This window comes from Urocitellus parryii, chromosome 8, assembly GCF_045843805.1.
Source record: "Urocitellus parryii isolate mUroPar1 chromosome 8, mUroPar1.hap1, whole genome shotgun sequence".
Lineage (NCBI taxonomy): Eukaryota > Metazoa > Chordata > Mammalia > Rodentia > Sciuridae > Urocitellus > Urocitellus parryii.
Window position 1 is genome coordinate 117,860,180 of NC_135538.1, and position 22,771 is coordinate 117,882,950.

A 22,771-nucleotide genomic window follows, 5' to 3' on the forward strand; every position below is an offset into this window, starting at 1 on the left:
TGGAGAAAATATTAGGAACACTGGTCTCCACCAAGGAGGAGAGAAAGTAGAAGTTCAAGAAGGTAAACTGAGATGCTCAAGGTCACAAAAATAGAAACAAAGTCACCTTGTCCTCTAGAACTCTTATTTTTATTTTTCCTTCTCTACACAATTGTGTTGTTTCAACATCTGACAAACTACTATTGCTTTTAAGCTTTATGTAGACATATGAGCTTCAAACTTTATTAACTGAACTAATTATTATCAGTTAATTAAAAACCTTAAACTGACCAAAACTGTGCCACTTCGGTGTATTAAACATTCAAGACATTTTACTAGGAAAAAAAATCTAAAGACACAATATGTAGTAATTTGTCATTTTCTTTGACATGAACAGTGTAGGCATAGATCTTGGAATTTAGAATTGTTTTTCACCTAATACCTAAACACAAACTACTACTTAACATTGCTGCTTAACACTTATATTTCATGCAGAAAATTAAATGAGTTTCTAAAGAATTTGAGGACACCAAAGTTTATCACATTTATCATCAATAGTAGTTTCAGAAGATCCTTGGTCAACATTCAGTAGTAGAGATGTTGAAAGCTTATAATTAAACCATTTTAATTTAAAGATTACTATTTAAATATAGTTTTTTTAAATCTTCCAAAGAATGTGTCAAAGACTTTTAACATGCTGGCATTACTGACATTCTGGGATGAATAATTTTTTTGCTGTAGGGTCTGTCCTGCGCAGTATAGGATGCTCAGCAGCATCTCTGGCTTCTCATTTTTTGTCCCCTCCCCCAAGTTAGGACTCCCCAAAAATGTCCCCAAACATTGCAAAAATGGCCTCTAAGGGTAAAGCTGCTCTTTTCCCAACTGAGACCTGGTACAAAGTAGTTATTCTTTCTTTTATTCCCTCTCACAAAATCCATCCTTGAGCACAAGGGAAGGTTAAGATGCATTTTCACAATGTTTTTCAAAACCTTCCTTGATGGGAACAAGCAATTCCTCTACAGTACATTTGTAGGCTTCCGCTCCATGCTTTAACATAAGTAGTAAAGAAATACAAACCGATCAAGAGCTCTGTAATAAGTGTGGGCTCTTCTTAGTTCACAGGACTGAGAGATGGTGCTTGGCACGGGCTTGGTGGGCCTTTCTTCGCTCTTGTTTGCAAAAAAACAAACAAACATATTTTTACTTTTCATAGGAACTGAAGAAGTAGCCCCAAGATCCTTCAACCTCAGGAGAAGTGAGGAGAAGTGAGCTGTGCTTCCCATGGAATCCTGGCCATCTGTGCTGTCTTCAGTACTCGGTCTCATTTTTATACAGATACATTAGTGCTCTTTTATATTTATTGTGACTGGGCTCATATTAGTTTGCTTAGAGATGTCTTAGATTAAAGTACACATTTTTGAAAGCAAATAGAATAATATTAGCTTAATAATAATCTCCTGAATCTCAATTTATAATCTTTATTTCAGACTGTTGATTTTTTCAGCTTGCCCCATAAAATCTTACTAGCATTAGTTTCTGGGGAAAAGGAATCAGTGAGTGACTCAATGTTGCTCCAGAGCTGGTTCTTCTGCCTAGTGTGAGGCAAATTTTTCTTTCAATAAAATACTTGATGCATCAGATATAACGCCTTATGTGTCTTTCACTCTGAATTTTTCATTTTTTTCACACTCACACCATCTTTGTCCTGGTGAGTTTTAAATTTTCCAGCTATGTACAGGATTTTTATCATGCTGGTACAATGGGCTTGTTGGGTTTGCTGATCTCTGCCAGTTAGGCTTTATTTTATTCAACCCTACACATCTTCAAGACTATTCTAAATGGCCACTAAGGTCATTTCCTTGACCATCTTCTCTGGTAGTACCACTTCCACCAGCATTCCTTCACTTTCCAAGGCCCCTGTGCTCCTGAGTTCTGTGAATGGTGGTACTGAATGTCGGCTTCCTGGTGGCAACTTGGGGACGCAGAGCCTTCCGTCTCTTTCCTCCGCATCTAGGATACTAGTGATGAAGGATTTTTCATGAGGGGTCAGGAAGAGGACAAGAAAAAAAATATTTGAATCCTGCTCTATAATTTCTGCATAATCAATGATAGACCAAGGAGTTTTTGTTGTTGTTGTTGTAACTTTTTTGTAATATTACATCTCTTTAGCTCAGGACTGCCTTTCATTTGAATCAGAAACCTTCTGCCTTCAAGCCTAAGAAATAGCTTAAAGTGAAATACATTGGGGAAGGGGGTCAGGTTTGATCAATAACTGCAGAGAAATGGAGCCAAACCACTTCATTCTTTCATTGTGAAGAGGTTGATGGTGATTCTTGGCTAAGATGGCATAGCCACTGGAAACTGCAGAGCCTGCCAGGTGTATCACAGCTTGCTCACTACATTCATACTTCTCCTGTGTTTGCTTCAGGGACAATGGTGGATCTTCCAGGATATAGTCTGTCGGGTATGATTGCCTCCTTCTTACTCATCCTGCTGACAATGAAGAAATCAGGTAGGATCCCCTTCTTCCCTTTAATGTAACTTCCCAGTGATCCAGTCCAGGTACAGAGTGTGCAATTCAAAAGGATTAGTAGAGTATTCCAGAGTGCAGATCCATCCCAGCAGCTTGGGAGGCTGAGGCAAGAGGATTGTGAGTTTAAATTCAGTCTCAGCAACTTAGCGAGGCCCTGAGCAATTCAGCAAGACCCTGTCTCTAAATAAAACATAGAAAGGGCTGGGGATGTGGCTCATGGTTAAGCACCCCTGGATTCAATTACTGGTACCAAAAAAAGTGTGCAGATTCATAATGCAAGACCTGTGTTCCAAAAAGGGCTTCTCATTCCCAGCTGTGTCATCTTTGAAAAGAGACTCAAGTAACTTATGCTTTTGTTCTTCATTTGTAGCATGAGAATAACCACAGTACCTACACTTCCTAGGGTAGCACAGGCTTTGGAAGTCCCCGAAGCCACACAGAGAAAGCACTTGGATCAGTGGCTGGAAAACGCTGAGTCATTTCTCTATTCTCTTACTACCATGTGTGACGGAGCTTTGGGAACAAGAAGAGCAGCTGCTTTAACCATACATTATGTGGCATAAAAACTTATAAATAAGAAACTAGAAAAGACTTCCAAGAAATGGACTTGGAAATTTCAGGAGCTGAATTTTATCAATCAAAGTGTGCCTTGAAAAGAATTATGAAAATTCAATGTGGGAGGGAAATATCACAACTCCAAAGAAAACTGCAGCCAGGTGAGGTAGAGAAGAACACTGGACTGGGAAACACAGGCTGCAGATTCAACACAGAGGAAGTTGTGTGATGTGATAAGGCTACTGTCCCCTCTCTGCAGTTCCTGACCTATAAAAGAGGTCAATCAGAGGGCTGACTTTGTATCTCCACTCCATCAATGAAGGATGCAAACAGATCTCTATTCAAATTTGATAGTGACTTTTTGAATTTTTTTTAGTTATATATGACACTCTATTTTGACATATTTATAAAAACATAGAGTATATCTTATTCTAACTAGGATCCCAGTCTTTTGGATGTACACGATGTTGAGATTCACTGTACTGTATTCATATATGTTTGTAAGAAAATCATGTCAGATTCATTCCACTGTCTTTTCTATTCTCATCCCAACACCCTTCCTTTCATTCCCCTTTGTCTAATCCATTGAACTTCTCTTTTTTTCCTTCCCATTCCTTTGTTCTGGGTTAATATCACATATCAGAGAGACAATTTGACCTTTGGTTTTTTTGGGATTGGCTCATTTCACTTACTGTGATAATCTCCAGGTCCTTCCATTTGCTAGCAAATGCCACAATTTCATTCTTCTTTATGCTGAGTAATATTCCATGGTGTGTGTGTGTGTGTGTGTGTGTGTGTGTGTGTATCACATTTTCTTTATCCATTCATGTGTTGAAGGTCACCTAGGTTAGTTCCATAGCTTAGTTATTGTGAATTGAGCTGCTATAAATATTGATGTGGCTACATCACTGTAGCACACTGATTTTAACTTCTTTGGATATATACTGAGGAATTAGTTATAACCAGGTCAAATGGTGATTCCACTAGTAGTTTTTTTGAAGAATCTCCATACTGCTTTCCAGAATGTTGCACCAATTTATAGTCCCACCAGCAATATATGAATATACCCTTATTCCCACCTCCTCACAATATTGATTGTTACTTGTATTCTTGATAATTGCCATTCTGACTGGAGTGAGATGAAATCTCAGTGTAGTTTTAATTTGCATTTTTCTAATTGATAGAGATATTGAATTTTTTTTACATATTTGTTGACTGTTCATATTTCTTCTCTTGAAAAAGGTCTATTCAGTTCCTTTGCCCATTTATTTGTTGTTTTTTCTTTTGTTTTGTTTTGTTTTTGGTGTTAAGCTTTTTGAGTTCTTTGTATATTCTGGAAATTAATGCCTTATCTGAAGTGTACATAGCAAAAATTTTCTCCCATTCTGTAGGTTCTCTCTACATGCTCTTAATTGTTTCCTTTGCTATAAAGAAGCTTTTTAGTTTGATTACCATCCCATATACTGACGATCAATTTTATTATTTGTGCTTTAGAAGTCTTGTTGATGAAGTCAGTTCCTAAGCCACCATGTTGGAGTATTTGGCTTATATTTTCTTCTGTTAGGTACAAGTTTTCTGGTCTAATACTTAGGTTTTTGATCCACATTGGGTTGAGTTTTCTGCAGTGTGAGAGACAGGGGTTAAATTTCATTCTACTACATATAGATTTCCAGTTTTCCCAGCACTATTTGTTGAAAGGTTTGTCATTTCTCCAATGCATCTTTTTGGTGCCTTTGTGTAGTATGAAATAACTGTATTTATGTGGATTTGTCTCTGTGTCTTCTGTTCTTTTCCATCAGTCTTCATGTCTGTTTGGGTGCCAATGCCATGCTATTTTTTTGTTACTATAGCTCTGTAGAATAATTTTTTTTGAGAAATATCAAACTATATTTCACTTCAAATATGGATTTTAAATAGGCAAATGATTTTAGAGAAAGGTTACTTTGCACCATATACAAATGGAGAATGTGTTAGAAAATAATAATAAACTTATTATGGAGAAAAAAACATTTTTTGCACATATAGAGCACAATTTTTCATATCTTTGGCTATACACAAAGTAGAGTCACACCATTTGTGTCTTCATGCATGTACTTAGGGTAATGATGTCCATCTCATTCCACCATCTTTCCTACCCCTATGCCCCTCCCTTTCCCTCCCTCCCCTTTGTTCTATCTCGAGTTAGTATAATCCTCCCATGCTCACCTCCCAACCCCATTATAATTCAGCATTCTTATATCAGAGAAAACATTTGGCATTTGATTTTCTGGGATTGGCTAACTTCACTTAGCAATATCTTCTTCAACTCCATTCATTTACCTGCAAATGCGGTGATTTTATTCTCTTTTATTGCTGAGCAATATTCCATTATATATGTATGTATGTATGTGTGTGTATATATATATATTCTCACATTTTCTTTATCCATCCATCTACTAAAGGGCATCTAGGTTGGTTCCATAGTTTAGCTATTGTGAATTGTGCTGGAGTAAACATTAATATGGTTGTGTCCCTGTAGTATGTTGTTTTTAAGTCCTTTGTGTGTAGATCAAGGAGAGGGATAGCTAGGTCAAATGGTGGTTCTATTCCAAGATTTCCAAGGAATCTCTGCCACTGCTTTCCAGATTAACTGCACCAACTTGCATTCCACCAGCAATGTATGAGTGTACCTTTTTCCCCACATCCTCACCAACCTTATTGTTGTTTGTGATCTTAATAGCTTCCATTCTGACTGGAGTGAGATGAAATCTTAGAGCAGTTTTGATTTTCAATTCTCTAATTACAAGATTTGTTAAACATTTTTTATATATTTGTTGATTGATTGTATATCCTCTTCTGAGGAGTGTCTGTTTAGTTCCTTGGTCCATTTATTGATTGGGTTATTTATTTATTTGGTGCTTAGCTTTTTGAGTTCTTTATATATCCTAGAGATTAGTACTGTATCTGATGTGCAAGTGGTAAAAATTTGCTCCCCAAATGTAGGCTCTCTATTCATCTTACTGATTATTTATTTTGCTGAAAAGAAGCTTTTTAGTTTGAATTCATTCCATTTATTGATTCTTGATTTGAATTCTTGCGCTATAAGAGTCTTATTAAGGAAGTTGACATGATGAAGAATTGGGGCTACTTTTTTCCCTATTAGATGCAGGGTTCCTGATTAAATTACTAGGTCCTTGATCCTCTTTGAGTTGAGTTTTGTGCATGGTGAGAGATAGGAGTTTAATTTCATTTTGTTGCATGTGGATTTCCAGTTTTCCCAGCACCATTTGTTGAAGAGGCTATCTTTTCTCTAATGCATATTTTTAATGCTTTGTCTAATATAAGATAATTGTCATTTTGTGGGTTAGTATCTGTGTCCTCTATTCTGTACCATTGGTCCATCAGTCTATTTTGGTGCCAATGCCATGCTGTTTTTGTTACTATTGCTCTCTAGTATAGTTTTAAGTTCTGGTATTGGGATTCCACCTGCTTCACTCTTCCTGCTAAGGATTGCTTTAACTATCCTGGGCCTATTATTTTTCCAGATGAATTTCATGATTGTTTTTTCTAGTTCTATGAGGAATGTCATTGAGATTTTGATTGGAATTACATTAAATCTGTATAGTGCTTTTGGTAGTATGGTCATTTTAACAATATTAATTCTGCCTATCAAAGAACAAGGGAAATCTTTCCATCTTTAATTTCTTTCTTTAGCATTCTGTAGTTTTTCATTAAGTTGATTACCAAGTATTTTTTTGAGGCTATTATAAATGGGGTAGTTTTTCTCATTTCCCTTTCAGAGTATTTGTCACTGATATACAGATATGCCTTTCATTTATGGTGTTGATTTTATATCCTGGTACTTGGCTGAATTCATTTACTAGTTCTAGAAGTTTTCTGATGGGATTTTTTGGGTCTTCTGGGTATAGAATCATATTGTCAGCAAATAGTGCTAATTTGAGTTCTTCTTTTCCTATTCATATCCTTTTAATTTCTTTCATCTGTCTAATTGCTCTGGCCAGTGTTTTAAGAACTATGTTCAATAGAAGTGGCGAAAGAGGGCATCCTTGTCTTGTTCCAGTTTTTAGAGGGAATGCTTTCAATTTTTCTCCATTTAGAATGATGTTAGTCTGGGGCTTAGCATAGATTGCTTTTATGATGTTGACATATCTTGCTAGGGATAGCAGGAACATATCTCAACATTGTAAAAACTATCTGTAGAGTAATTTAAAGTCTGGTATTGTGATGCCTCCTGCTTCACTTTTCTCAATAAGGATTGTTTTGGCTATGTGGGCCTCTTATTTGTCTAAATGAATTTCATGGCTACTTTTTCTATTTCTATGAAGAGCATCATTATTTTAATAGGAATTGCATTAAATCTGTTTAGTACTTTTGGTAGTAGACTTTTTGACAATGTTAATTCTGCCTATCCAAGAACATGGGAAATATTTCCATCTTCTAAAGTCTTCAATTTCTTTCTTTAGTATTTTATAGTTTTCATTGTAGAGATCTTTCACCTGTCTTGTTAGATTGATTTCTAAATCTTTTTCCCCCCAAGGACATTGTTAATGAGATAGTTTTCCTTATATCTCTTTCAGATAATTTATCATTGTAGCATAATATACCATTGATTTATGGGTGTTAATTTGTTTGTATACTGCTACTTGCTGAATTCATTTATGAGTTCTAGAATTTTTCTGGTGGAGTGTTTGGGGTCTTCCAAATATAGAAGCATGCCATTGTCAAATAGGGAAAATTTGAACTCTTCTTTTCCTATTCATATCCCTTTAATTTTTTTCTTTTGCCAAATTGCTCTGGCTAGAGTTTCAAGAACTATGTAAAATGGATATGGTAAAGGGAGCATTCATATATTGTTCCAGTTGTTAGAAGGAATGCTTTCAATTTTTCTCCATTTAGAATGATGTTGGCCTTGGGTTTAGCATAGATAGCTTTTACAATGTTGAAGTAGATTCCTACTACCCCTATATTTTCTAGTGTTTTGAACATGAAGGGGTGCTATATTTTGTCAAAATTTTTTTGCATCTATTGAGATAATAATATGGTTCCTGTCTTTAAGTCTACTGATGTGATGAGCTACATTTATTGATTTCCATATGTTGAACTAACCTTGCATCTCTGGAATGAACCTTACTTGATCATGGTGCACTATATTTTTAATATGTATATGGATTGCCAGTATTTCATTAAAATTTTTTGTATCTATGTTCATCAAGGATATTGGTCTGAAGTTTTCTTTCCTTTATGTGTCTTTATCTGGTTTTGGTAGCAGGATGATATTAGCTTCATAGAATGAGTTTGAAAGGGTTCTCTCCTTTTCTATTTCATGGCATAATTTGTGGAAGATTTGGGCTGGGGTTGTGGCTCAGGGGTAGCGCACATGCCTAGCATGCATGAGGCACTGGGTTCCAATCTCAGCACCACAAACAAATAAATAAAAATAATAATAAAGTTCCATGACAACTAAAAAATAATAAAAAAAATTTAAAAAATTGTGGAAGATTGGTGTTTATTTGTTCTTTGAAAGTCTGGTAGAACTCATCTGAGAATTAATATGGACCTGGGCTTTTCTTTGTTGGTAAGCTTTTAATGGAATCTTCAATTTCATTATTTGTAATTGATCTGTTTTAAATTTTCTATGTTCCTCTGGTTTAATTTGGGCAGATCATATGTCTTTAGAGTTTTTTTTTTGATGTCTTCAAGATTTTCTAAGTTATTGGAGTATAGATTTATTTTCAAAATAGTTTCTGATAATCCTATGGATTTCAGTAGTGTTCATGTGATATTTCTTTTTTCATCACAAGTTTTAATAATTTGAGGTTTTTTTCTTTCTTTTAGCTAGCTTGGCTAAGTATTTATCCATTTTATTTATTTTTTTAAAAAAAACTTTTTCATTGATTTTGGGAATTTTTTTGTTATTTTAATTTCACTAATTTTGGCTTGATTTTTAATTATTTCCCATCTTCTGCTGATTTGAGTGTTGATTTGTTCTTTTAAGCCTTAAGATATAATTTTAGATTATTTATTTGGTGACTTTATTTCAATGAATGATCTCAGTGCTATGAACTTTCCTCTTAGAACTGATTTCATAGTGTCCCAGAGATTTTGATATGTTGTATCATTATTTGCACTCACCTCTAACAACTTTTTTATTTCACCATGATTTCTTCTGCTATCCATTCATCATTCAGTAGCACATTAATTAGTCCCCAGGTGTTGCAGTAGCTTTTATTTTTATCTTATCATTGATTTCTATTTTTATTCAATTATGTTTTGATAGAATGCAAAGTATTATCTCAATTTTTTTTTGTATTTGTTAAGGGTTGCTTTGTGGCCTAAGATATTTTTTAGAAAATATGGATTTTTTTAGAAAATGATCTATGTGCTGCTGAGAAGAAAGTCATGAATGGATGAAATATTCTATATATGTCTGTTTAGTTCTATAGCTTCTTTATTTAGTTTTTGTTTGGAAGATTTATTGAGTGGTAAGAGAGGTAAGATAAAGTCACCCAGTATTGTGTATGATCTATTTAATTCTTGAAATTGTGAAGGGTTTATTTGATGTATGTAGATGCTCCATTGTTTGGGGCATAAATATTTGAGATTGTTATGTCTTGTTGATGTATAATGCTCTCATAAGCAGTGTTAAATGTCTTCTTTGTCCATTCTCATTAACTTTGGCTCAAAGTCCACTTTATCTTATATGAGGATAGAGACCCTTGCTTGTTTATGTGATCCATGTGAGTGATATGTTTTTTCCCATCCTTTCACCTTCAGTCTGTGGATGACGTTGCCTATGAGTCTCTTGGAGACAGCATATTGTTGGGTCTTGTTTTTTAATTCAATCTGAAAATCTATGATTTTTGATTGATGAGTTGAGGCCATTACATTCAATGTTAATATTGAGAGATTATTTTTAGTCCCTGTCATTTTGATTAATTTCTAATTTTTTATTTGAATTAATTTCTCATTTAATTGAGCATTCTTCTTATAGTTCCTCCTCTGTTAGTCTTAAATTTTATTTTTCATTTATTCTTTATCATATATTTTATTGAATATATTTTGTACTACAGGCTTTCTTGTTGTGAATTATTTTACCTTTTGTTTATTGTGGAACATTTTTATTTCATCTTCAAATTTAAAGCTTAATTTTGCTGGATATACTATTCTTGGTTAGGATCTATTTTCTTTCAGAGCTTGGTATATATTATTATAAGACCTCCTAGCTTCAGGGTCTAGGCTGAGAAATCAGCTGAAATATGGATTGACTTACCTCTAAATCTGACCTGCTGTTTTTCTCTAGCAGACTTGAAAATTTTATCCTTATTCTATATGTCAAGCATACGTACATAATAATGTGACTTGGTGTGAGTCTGTTGTAATTTTGTATGTTTTGAGTCCTGTATGCCTCCTGTATATAATTTTACATTTCATTCTTAAGATTTGGGAAATTTTCTGCTATTATTTCATTGAAAGATTGGGCTTCATTTATTCTGATAAATCTTAAATTTGGCCTTCTCATGTTATCCCATATTTCTTGAAAGTTCTGTTTATGGTTTCTTAATATCTTTTCTCCACGGTCAACTTTATTTTCAGAATTATATATTTTGTCTTCATTGTCTGAAATTGTCTTTCAAGTGGTCTAGTCTGTTGGTGATGCTTTCCATTGGCTTTTTAATTTGGTTTGTCAATTTCTCCATTTGGAAGATTTCCATTTGGTTCTGTTTCAAATATCTATCTCTTTCTGTTTTTTTCTCTCTCTGATTTTACTCTTTATATAATCTTTTACTTACAGATTAATTTAACTATGACATTTTATTCACTGTGATATCATTGGATTCTGTTATGAGGTATTTTGGTTTGTTTCCAATGGTTCATTCCCTTGCTTTTTCTTATTGTTTGTGTGTCTACCCAAACATGGCAGAGCTTCTACACTATGAACTTATGGTGTCCCTGAAGATTTCTAGTACCTCATGGTTTAGGGGGAGACAAATAATAACAACCAATGCAAACAATATAAAGCATTAAACTAAATACTTATTTCTATTATGATATCTACAAGGTTAATTAGCACAATAAACAGAAATTGTATGGTAAGCCAACAGTAAAACAATAAGTTTTCTAAAGGGTCTGCTCTTTCAAAAGGTAAACAGGGAGAATGCAGAAGAATGTAAGATATGATGATTATGAGGGAGGAGAGAAAGTAGAAGTAAAAAATTAAAGGAAGAATAAAAAGAGAACAATAGAATTTGGCTGTTAACAAAAGAGAGTGCTGCCCCTGACCAGCACTCAGGCAGCTGAAATTAAGATTGCTTATTGAATTTGCAGGGACATCAAATAAAACACAGACACAATTTACCTTTACATAAGCTTCAGGATGGCTTCCCTGCTCTTGGCCTCAGGCTCCCCAAAAGGGAGAACAAGAGAAAATCATGAGAGGCTGGTGAGAGAGAGAGAGAGAGAGAGAGAGAGAGAGAGAGAGAGAGAGAGAGAATGTTCGGAAGTGAATTTTTATTGGAAGGACTCTTCTTTTTAGAAAGTTCTATCCAAAAAAGGGCAGAAGGGGCAGGGTTACAAGGGACAGGTGAGTATAACTCAACCATAAGGGCACATTCCACAAAGAAGACCCCTTGCTATTCGAGCTAGACCCCACCCAAGCCACAGAAAATGCAGTGGTTGGTCAGAATCTGAGGCATCAGGACTGGAAGTGTGGGGTCATTCATTGTGGCTCCCCACAAAAGAGAATAAAGAAAAATGGACAGATGAACAACAATATAAAACCAAACCAAAATATTCTAATCAAAGACCCTAGACCTTAACAGAGACATGAAAACTACCTTCAAAAATTTCTAGAAATGAGAAAAGTAAGACAAATATGTATATGTACAAATATTCATGAACCATTCAGCACATAATAAAAAAGGAGAGAGTGGGCGTGGGGGAGAGAGAGAGGAGAGAGGAGAGAAAGACAGAAAGAGAAAGAAAATATTCTTGATAAAATGTTAAGGAATTGTTTCCCTTGCAGTGATCAAAATTGTCAATGATAATATATATTGGTTGTCTGCTCCCAAGTGTCTTTCTTTCCAGTTTTTTTTTTCCTTAAGGTATGTATTGTGCACAAGAATAGTAGCCACAGTCTGTCAAATCTTCCTCTTTTTGTGTTGTTCCTCAAGTTGCCAATTGGAGTTCAAAAGTTCTCGGCTTCTCTTCTGGGCAGTATGAGGTGGGGCAGTTTGGAGAGTGTGCTTCACTCTCAGGGTGGGGTCACTGTAGAGTTCTGGGAGAGGAGTTCCCAGAGGTGGAGCTCCTAAAGGCAGGGTTTAGGTTGCTTTGCTGAATGCTGATTGTTCTGAAGATTTTAAATCAGCACACCTCCACAGCCAGGCAGCTGCCAATCCATGCTGGGAGTCTGCACCCTAGGAGTCTCCCCTGAGTTCCCTTTGTGCAGTGCAGGAGCCAATACTTTGTCCCCCTCCCTCAGCCACCTGTGGGTCCTACCCTTCCCAGCCTCCTGGGCTCAATCTCTGAGCACCCACTCACATCCACTCACACACCCACACCCCATCTTGGGTGTCTTTCCCTCACAAGGATATAGTATAATTCACCCACTGGGTCAGTCCAACAGTATCCTAATCTCTGATTTCTCCATATCAAGACACACCACAGTGCCACCTAAATGTGGGTCCTCCTACTCCCCCTCCCCGATTTGCCCCAGACAGATTTGCTCAGCTGGCCTATGGATTTTTCTTCTTTTATTTTATTATATCCAAACTTCTGAGTTCCTAAGCTATTCTAAGAATCCAGTATTTAAATCCCAGTAAAGTCCCTCTTATAACACATTTCACTGAGACACTGTTTATCTGCTTTCCTGATCTCACACCACAGAATAACTTGAAAAGCAACCACCTCTACACCACTATCTTCCTCTATGTCCCAAGTTCTATAGTGACTTCTTGAGCAGCATCTGTTTTGTATTGAGCAGCAACTCAATAAGATGTGTTTTTAGTCTTAGGAGGACCGAAATCTGCACAGAAAAGGGCAAGTGGCCCTGCATCGTTTGGGATGAGAAAGAATATAGTATATGTAACATATGCAATTATTAAACACACTCACACACAGAATTATCAAACATCACTTCAATTTGCAGATAACAAGGAAGAAGTCAAAACATGACTTAACATTTTATTAAAAGACTCAAACTCAGAACACTGCCCTTAATCCACCACAAAATGTCTCTGTGAAAACTGCCTTGTTCACAGTCCCACTAATTAGAGTCTTCTCTTCTCCACAAAGGAAAAAAAAAAACCTCAATTTTTTTATTTAGGACACAAGTGATACTGAAAAAACTTTAAAAATCTCTGAATCAATATATTACTTTAATTATGGGAAAATGGCTAAAATGTTAATTACTAACAATTACAAAGTTCCCAACTAAAAATCAATTTACATATTAACTTGAGAATGAAACTCAGGTTGTTTTAGTACCTTACAGATGAAGAAATTAAGATTCCAAATGTCAAAGTCTCACTAAGAATAACAGATTTGCTCCCAAAGCTGTTAAGTGATAGATTCAGCATTCATGCTCAAATTTAATTACTTTTATTTGGAGAACACATTTCTCTTTAACAAGCAAACATGCAAATCATCATGCTGAATTTATTTAGAATAGATCCCTCTATTCTAACAGGTTGGACACACAAAAAGCAAGCATACTGTTCCTCTGGTTGTCATTTCTGATTCCTCTTTTTCATTTTTTTGTAGATGACTTTAGAGTGATTGGTCCTGCATATCCTATCCTGGCCAGGGTTGGGGAAGATGCCTTACTAACCTGTCAGCTCTTCCCCAAGAGGACTGCAATGCATATGGAGGTAAGGTGGTACCGCTCGGAGCCTGGCACACCTGTGATTGCACACTGGGATGGAGTTGAGGTCACCCAGATGCAGGTGGAGGAGTACAGAGACCGGATAGAGTGGATAGATGACAACATTGCCAAGGGAAATGTGACTCTGAAGATACACAACATCCAACCATCTGATAATGGGCAGTACTGGTGCCATTTCCAGGAGGGGAACTATCATGGAGAGACAAGCTTGCTGTTCAAAGTAGCAAGTGAGTATCTGGGCAAAAACTGGGTCTCAGAGGGAGAAATATATTAATTGATGGTAAGTTTAATGTCAGTTGAAGAATTCCCTTTGAATCAACGTAGCAGTTTCCTAATGCCCAATCCTCTACCCTGAGCCATCTGAAAACAGGTGGTTCCAGAATCTCCAAAGTAAGCTCACAAAAAGTTTTCTCCAAAATTTAATTCACCTGAATTTTGACAGTCCTTAAGGATTATTTGAAAGCCATGACATGTAATCATCAACAATTTTGCTAGGACACAAAATGGTGCCACATAAGGCTGATGGACAAGAGCAAGTCAATTGCTATGGCCATCTGACTGTCCAGCATCTGTATCTCAGTGGAATGAGTTGTCACTTTACCAACCTCATCTATGCAGTAATGAAATGTGAAACTTTTTTGTCTAATGCCCCTTATTAGAAATCAACTGATGAAGCAAAAGAAATTAGGAGCTTTGTGCTTTTATAGAGATTATAATATTTCGTATTCAGTGAATCAGGGGCTCACAAGTGCCTTTTGAAGCACCCACTGTGGATGGCAGGGTTCTTCAGAATGCTATCATGTTAGCAAAGAGAAAGGAGTGGGAAGGCAGGAAATAACTGAATAACAGGTTTATCTTGTGGGGAAATATCTGAAAAGTAAACCTAACAGTAATAGCTCCTCCATTGTGCTTAAGGCAAAATGAGGCAAATTCTTTACCTCAACAGGAGAGCAGTTCTCTGGAGATTTTAACATCTCTGACTCTGATTTTCTTTACTCCTAACACCTTTTTTATTACTCATGATTATGAATGGTTACTATGTTCAAGATCATTTAAAACAAAAGAATCATGGGACTCGGAGATATGAGTGGAGTGGGTACATACTGATGCACTGCACTATCTGAGACATTTAAAATTAAGGCAAAACTTTTCTATTGCTCCAGGTAAGGGAGTGGATCTCTTTCTATCCACAATTGATAAAGACAAAAATGTAGTGTTGAATAGAGAAAGGATTTCATGACTACATAAATTGCTTAGGATTTCTTAAATATGTTTTTCCTAACAGAACATCTCCAATGGAATATTTAAATACAAGAATCTTCATGCCGTTTATCTACTGCATCCCAAGATTACAACCACAAACAAAATAATTAGAAATGAAAAGAATCACCCATGGAGGTGATTTCTAAATTTGTCCTAAACATTTTGTTTAAATTGGATTCCAGATACCATTCAAAATTTCAGACAAAGTGCTTGATACAGACAATATTAAGAGGAAAAGTGTTCAGAGAATAAAAGATCTAATGAACAAATTATAGTATATTTGTTTACAGTACTAGAGACACAAAGAAATGTTATGATGCCTCTCTTCCTTCTTATTTTCCTGTCCTGAAAAAAATATATATTCAAGTTCTAAAATTTAAAAATCAAATTGGAGAACAAGCAAAATGTATCAGAGCTCCAACTTAAATAGGAAAAAAATTTTGGAACACTTTCTGCTCCCCAATCCCTGAGGTCCCACCATCTCCCTGTGAGCAACATCACTGAGATCTGTCTCCAGAGTTTGTACTTCTGTGAGCTCTAGAGCTCAGAGCTGTGACTTCCCTCCACAGATGTGGGGTCTGCCCCTAACATCCACATGGAAGGACCCAGGGAAGGTGAGGTCCAGCTTGTGTGCACTGCAAAGGGCTGGTTCCCAGAGCCCCAGGTCTATTGGGAAGACATCACAGGACAGAGGTTGCTGACTGTCTCCGAGCATCATATCCAAGATGAAGAGGGCCTGTTCTACGTGGAAGACACCCTTGTGATCAGGAATATGTCTGTAGAAACTGTGTCTTGCTTCATCTACAACCCTGTCCTCACAGAGGTCAAGGGGGCAGTCATTGCCCTCCCAGGTCAGTGCTCTGCCTCTGGGACCAGATGCCTAGGTCAGCAGCAGAACTTCAGAACTGTGCAGCAACAACTCATATTTTTTTATCAGTAAAAGTACTACCATTTAATAATATGTATTAAAATGCATAAAACATTTACCACTAGAAATATATATATATATATATATATATATATATATATATATATACTGCATTTTGATTAAATAACCATTAATTATTTGAGTAATTTTCAAGTTCTATGTTTTCATCTATTTGCGTTGATGTTTTCTACTTACAAGTATTTATTACATTGTAAATATAATTTCAACTAAAATGTTTTCCTATGCTGTGTTGTGCTAAGTACCCCTAGGAATCTGTCATATGTTAGTAATCAGAGATAGAAGTCTTTACACAGCAGCATCTAAATTATTATCTTATTTACAAATAGCAAAAAAAGATACAAAAATAAAATACTAAAAAAAAACCCCAAATGTGATAGTGAAGTGTTGTGTCTTATGTTACTGAAACCTATAGCAGGAGGGGTTTATAGATCAGGGGAAGAGCACTTACCTAGCGGTGTGAAGCCCTGGGTTGGATCCTCAGCACCACATAAAATTAATTAATTAATTAATTAATTAAATGTCTTGTGTCCACCTACAACTAAATATATATATTTTTACAAAACCTATAATATTGACAAAAAACATTTTTGAAGAATTTTAGAGGCTTAAATAATCTCACGATGTACAACTCAATGATAAATATTACATCTATCTGTCCATCTATCAATAAACATTTCTAATCATGTAAAAACTTATTGGTTTTAAATAACTTATAAGTGGCACACTCTAAATATTTGGATTTATCATTATTTATAATATAAATAGATAGGTTAAAATAAAAAGTAAGATATTACATATTAATGCTAAAAAAATCCAATATTGTATATTCTTAGTTTGGAATTGTAAGCAATACTTGTTTATGTCAGTACAGTTTTATAGTTTCCATGAATTTATAAAAACAGGTATGTGTTATTTTTTTTAACAGATAAATATCATTAGAAACAAACAGCATTATTGGGTTGATAGATCTGATAGCGTTTTTGTTGTGCAGATAAAAGGAAAGGCAAACGGGATCACCACATGATGTGTAGAAAAAAATATTTTCCGCATTTCATAAAGCTGGCTTTTATTTCTTGGAAATAGTTTCTCTCCTTTCCCTTACACTAAATTCCTTAATACGGTATTCTCCACCCTGCCCCACTTTTTTTTTTTTTTCCAGAGAAACTCCAGAGTGAGCTGGGTGAGTAGGACCCACAGGTGTGGTGCACTTCTCTGGCCCCAGAGGAGGGCGGAGCTTATGGAGCTGCTTCGGAACTGGGATCTGGATGAGACGTCGAGGCAGGGCTTTCTCAGTGCCCTGTTAAGTTATAAGAGGAGACCAGCAAAGCTCAGTCTTCCACAGTCCCCTTCGGGGAATTTTCTGCTATGTAACCTGTTACTTTGGGAGATCATGGGGATCCAATCAAGACCAAGATGACACATTCGGGGACGTGTACATCATCTCTGCCAGGGTCTAGAGGAAAGGGAGCTGCCTTTGGCGTGTGCGGGGGATGGTATGGGTCAGCTGGCCAGCTTTAGAGCCCTTTTAAAATATTCCTACTGCCAATGGGGTCAGTGTCAGTGGAGGTCACCTCCCACAACTCCCACCCTCTAGTCATTATGGGTCCTGCACCTGCTTCTCACCCCAGAAGGTCCTTAACCTCATCACTATCAAAAGGAAGCTATTAAGTGCACCTGAGATCCTGCCACTGGGGTGACAATTTTCCTTTTCTTCATGTGGTTTTTATTTACTTATTTTTTTAACCTGGTAGTTGAACAGCAGATATTATTTTATATTATTTTACCATGCCTAAGATGTAATTTAAAAAATAACCAAATGATGTTTGAGCCCCTTTCAGTTTCCTTTACCTCCTTCCAACTGCTTGTTTCTATGGCTTTTCTCCTAGCCCATGATGATGCATCTGCTCTCTATACACATGTACGGGAATGGCTCATTATATCCTTCATCTGTACCATTGTCCATCAAGTCACCTGTGGGAGTGTGTGTGTGTTTGTGCCTGCAATTGTAAAGGGCTTAAGCATACTTTATTTAACCCATGTAGGAGTTTTGGAGGGAAATTAACATGGTAAACACAATTCCAGTCTCTGCCAGAATCTAGTGTGACACCTTTGACTCCATGGGGCCACAAATATAAAGGGATGAGCCTCAGGAAGGTCAAAGATAGCTCCACAACTTGAGGACAAATCCAGTCCTGTGAGCTTAGCCTTTCCAGCAGGATATCCCTCTGCCTAGGGCAGTAAAGGTGCCTGATCAGACAGAAACTTTAAGGAGAAGAACTTGTTAGGAACATTAGGAAGCTAAGCCAATGTTTGGGGCAGGCTGACACAAGTCTCTGTCCCTCAGGAAAGTCTTAGGCAAAGAGTCACTCATCTGAGTTCTTGAGCCAACTCAGCATGCCCACTGGAGACCCAGCACACAAAATACAATCCTATGTTGTGTTGTTTCTAAAATTTGATGACCTTCAGGACCACAATTATATAGGATAAAAGCACAGAACTTCCCTTTGCGCCTTGCCAGGTGGGGAGGGCTATGCCCCAGGAGGTATGAGGATGTGCTGTGGTAACTGAAGAGTTCAGGAGTTCTATAGCTGCTGCCTCTGTGGTATCCTCATAATTAGAGGCTCAGAGGAAGCACCCATGCAAAGGGCCATGGGCGAACACAATTCTCAACCCTATTATTTCCAGAGCTCATACCCTGGCAAATAATTTTATTGACTTATAACAATAATGACTAGTTTTGGAAATCTTAATTACATGCCAGGTATATAAGTGCTTTGGAGGGATCATTTCATATTTCCCTACAGTAGTTAAAAGACTTTCAGGTCTCTATGCTTCTGCTCATGCTGCACAGTCATCTAAGTGCTTTATACAGGTTATTGAGGGGCAGGGTACCAGGGATTGAACTCAGGGGCACTTGACCATGGAGCTACATCCCCAGCCCTATTTTGTATTTTATTTAGAGACAGGGTCTCACTGAGTTGCTTAGTATCTTGGTTTTTGCTAAATCTGGCTTTGAACTCTCTATCCTCCTGCCTCAGCATCCCAAGCCACTAGGATTATAGGTGTGTGCCACCACCCAGCTTATATAGGCTATTTTGTTTAACTGTGTAACAATCCTATGGTTTGGGCAGTAATATGCAAAATTTATAGTTTAAGAAACTGAGGCATATTCAGATTAGAAAGTAGTCATCCAGCTTTGAGGTGACAAAACTATTTTATTCTGGGAGTGCTAGCTTTAAATTTATTCTATCATTTGTTTTTAAACTGCATAAAATTTTGGGAAGGAGTGGGTAGTGACCCTTTTTTTTTTTTCAGATTGACATGCATCCTGGAAAGGTTCTTCTTGGAACAAGGACAGCCTGTATCTTGATATCACAAGATCTCATCTTTCCAAGAGATGACCTTAAGCCTCATACCTCCCCCAGGATGCCTATGGGATATATTTTTAATTTTAATTTTTTGCATGTATTTTTTAAAAATTTATTTGTTCTTTGTATATATACATTATAGTAAAGTATATTTTGACATATTTTACATACACAGAATATAAATTATTCTAATTAGGATCCCATTCTATAATTATTATTGTTGTTGTTATTTGTTTTTTTAGATATACATGACAGTTCAAAGTGGATCAAGGATCCCATTCTTGCAATTCCACATGGTGTGGAGTTTCACTGGTCATGCATTCATATATGAACATAGGAAAGTTATGGGTTTCAAACCACACTAGAAATTCACTTGTTGGTGACATTTATTTGCTCCATTTTGATTTGTTCCTTGTATTTTGTCTTCTGTATTTAATAGCATCTTTAAAAGTGATTGGACCTTCTGAGCCCATCATTGTCAGAGTTGGAGAAGACATACAATTGACCTGTTCCCTGTTCCCCAAGGCTAATGCACAGAGCATGGAGGTGAGGTGGGTCCAAGCCCACCATTATCCTGCAGTTTATGTGTATATGAATGGGGACCATGTGGCTCGAGAGCAGATGGTAGACTACAGAGGGAGAACTACACTGGTGAGTGATGCCATCCACGAGGGGAGACTGACCCTGCAGATACACAATGCCACAGCTTCAGATGATGGGCAGTACCAGTGCCTTTTTGAAAAAGATGGTGTCTACCAGAAGGCCAGTTTGGATCTGAAGGTGGTAGGTAAGGACTTTAGATAGATGTTTTGAATTTGTCACCTGTTCCTACTGCTTTAACATGTTCCTAATTTCTGTAGCACTGAAAGTTTTCTTAATGCTTACTTGCTATCAGATTTATATTGAACCACCAATGTATAGAAACTATCATAGATTCTTAAAATCCACAAATTCCAACAAACCAAATTTAATTCTTTGCGTATGGAACTTGTATACTTCTGAGTATGTCCACAAAATTACCATATATTTAAAGGGGTCTGAGAATTTTACTCTATTTTATACAGGATTCATTATTTCACACAGTATGTTATTAAAATTCTGGGAAATATACCAGAAAGTATAATAATCTGAAGACTCAATTAGATATACCAAGTAAACAGAAATAATGTGGATTGACAATCTTGGTATAAATGGAGGAAGAAAGAAAATCACTCTCTAGAATTTATTTTCCAAGTTTAGCAAATGTCATTGAGGACACAGGTAAAAATCTTGAATATCCGAAATATGATTCCCATGGATTTTCAATCTAAGTTAATAAACATATTTAGGGAATATCCACAGAAACACATGTTGAGAAGTTAAATGGGCCCATCTTTTTCTGTCATTGGACATGAACATTTATAATTTTAATCTTTAAGAATATTCTCTTACCTAGTTTCTTTTATCCTGTCAGTTATTTTGTTCTCAGGCAAAAAAAAGGTTGAATTTAAAATCTTATTTTACCTTTTTATATGTCCCTGGATGATTCAGGAATATAAAAAAATAAATAAAACAAAACAAGAAAACACTCCAGCCAGTCTTTCTCTAGGTGGAGTGTCATTTCCCCTTAAGATTTTTCTCTCTTCCTGCAAGCCCTCTGAATCCTCCCAGCCCTTCTCAAACATAGTCACCAATAACACAACCACTAGCAGAGGCTCCATTCTTGGTTTCCTTGGTCTCTGTTCCCAGCTGTGGGTTCTTCCCCGAGGATCACCATGGAGGTGCTGACAGATGGAGAGGTACAGCTGATATGCACTGCAAGAGGGTGGTTCCCACCACCCCACATGCAATGGAGGGACATGGAAGGAAAGACAATACCATCAGCTTCTGAGATCCTGCATTCAGACAACCATGGGCTCTTCCATGTGGAGACATTGCTACTGATCACTAACAGCTCCTTGGCAAATGTGACTTGTTCCATCAGCAACCTCCCTCTGGGTGAGGAGAAAACAGCGGCTTTTACTCTCTCAGGTTGGTAATTCTGTATATTCCTCTCAGGTTTGGAATTAAATACTAAGACCAACTCAGATGTTCTCATTTTACTGCTTTCAGTATCTGAATATAAAAATACACATGTCTATATATAATTCTAATGAGATATCTTGCTATCTCTGACAAAGCTTATCTTCAGGACATGTAGGGATCCTACTCCTCTGAGTTTCTTGCTTATATCCCCAGATACAGCTCTAAAGTTATATTTATTGTTGGCTGTGCACTAAATTCTAATTATTGCCTCTAATTCTCTGTATCTACAAATTCTCTTCTTCTGATATGAAAACAATTTTAGCACTTTGTTTTTTTCCTTTCTGGTGAATTTTATTATGGGTTAGAAGATAATTTTCCTTAACACTATATTTATGGCTGTGGCCTGGGTAATTTTATTATTTTGTCATTATTCCAGTGACTGTAATATAATTAGAAAAAGAGAAGGGAGAATAATTGTGTATGTACATTTCTGAAAGGAACCAACACTAAAGCTAGCTAGACAAAAACTTAAAAGTCTTCCCTCCCTCAGCAAGGAAAAGGGGACCCACTGCTTCCTTGAGAGATCTACTTCTCTTCCTCCTCTCCAGCCCAGGGACTGCTCAGATAAAAAAATGCACTTGGTATTTTCCTAGTTTCATGATTTACTGGGATTTGTGGATTTCCATTTCAGAGTCCCGGATGACATTTTCATGGGCAATACTACCTGTTTTGGGATTGCTTCTTGCCATGGCCATAGGCATAATCTGGAGGAAGAACTAAAAGAAAGGTAAGTTAGGTAAACAGGACCAGTGTGAAGTGCACTTTGTAGTTAAACATACAATGTATTTTTTCCTGGCCTCTCTTCTCAGCAATCACATGTGGGAGGTATTCAGTGAATATTTGGTAATTAATGAAACATGAGTCTAAATTTGTGTAATCAAGACTCAATGATGAATGAACTTGGGGTTTACAGTGATATTAGAAGCAACAGAATTAAAAAACAATAATTTGAATCCCTGGGGCCATTCCTCAGGTAGCCAGTTAAGGGAAAGGAAGCAGAGATGTTGGTAGCATAGTCATCTTATTGTCAAGGCTAAGAGCTCAGATGTCACTGAGATTCTGTTGGCATGAACATTTCTCTAAGACCTTTAATAATGCAATGGCCTACTTATTGGTGATTCCTGATTTATTGATGAAGGTCATCTCACATATTGACAAGTTATTTTGTGTACTCCAGAAAG

At 36.6% G+C, this 22,771-nt stretch overlaps 1 protein-coding gene across 1 annotated transcript; it reads left to right on the forward strand.

Annotated features, from left to right (window-relative positions):
• The first annotated feature begins 2,412 nt into the window (after nucleotides 1–2,412).
• Btnl2 (butyrophilin like 2) lies at nucleotides 2,413–22,310 on the forward strand. The gene is made up of 7 exons (XM_026381572.2): nucleotides 2,413–2,491; nucleotides 13,826–14,173; nucleotides 15,779–16,060; nucleotides 17,318–17,338; nucleotides 19,966–20,313; nucleotides 21,255–21,536; nucleotides 22,222–22,310. Exons 1-7 carry the CDS (start codon nucleotides 2,413–2,415, stop codon nucleotides 22,308–22,310), a joined length of 1,449 nt encoding a protein of 482 aa, XP_026237357.2.
• Nucleotides 22,311–22,771: the final 461 nt, after the last annotated feature.

What these genes read in the sequence shown, in the direction of transcription:
- Btnl2 (XM_026381572.2), top strand. Translation starts at nt 2,413, where the DNA reads ATGGTGGATCTTCCAGGATATAGTCTGTCGGGTATGATTGCCTCCTTC. An exon ending in GCTGACAATGAAGAAATCAG is followed by an intron (nt 2,492 to 13,825) that starts GTAGGATCCCCT and finishes ATTTTTTTGTAG; the next exon opens with ATGACTTTAGAGTGATTGGT. An exon ending in CTTGCTGTTCAAAGTAGCAA is followed by an intron (nt 14,174 to 15,778) that starts GTGAGTATCTGG and finishes TTCCCTCCACAG; the next exon opens with ATGTGGGGTCTGCCCCTAAC.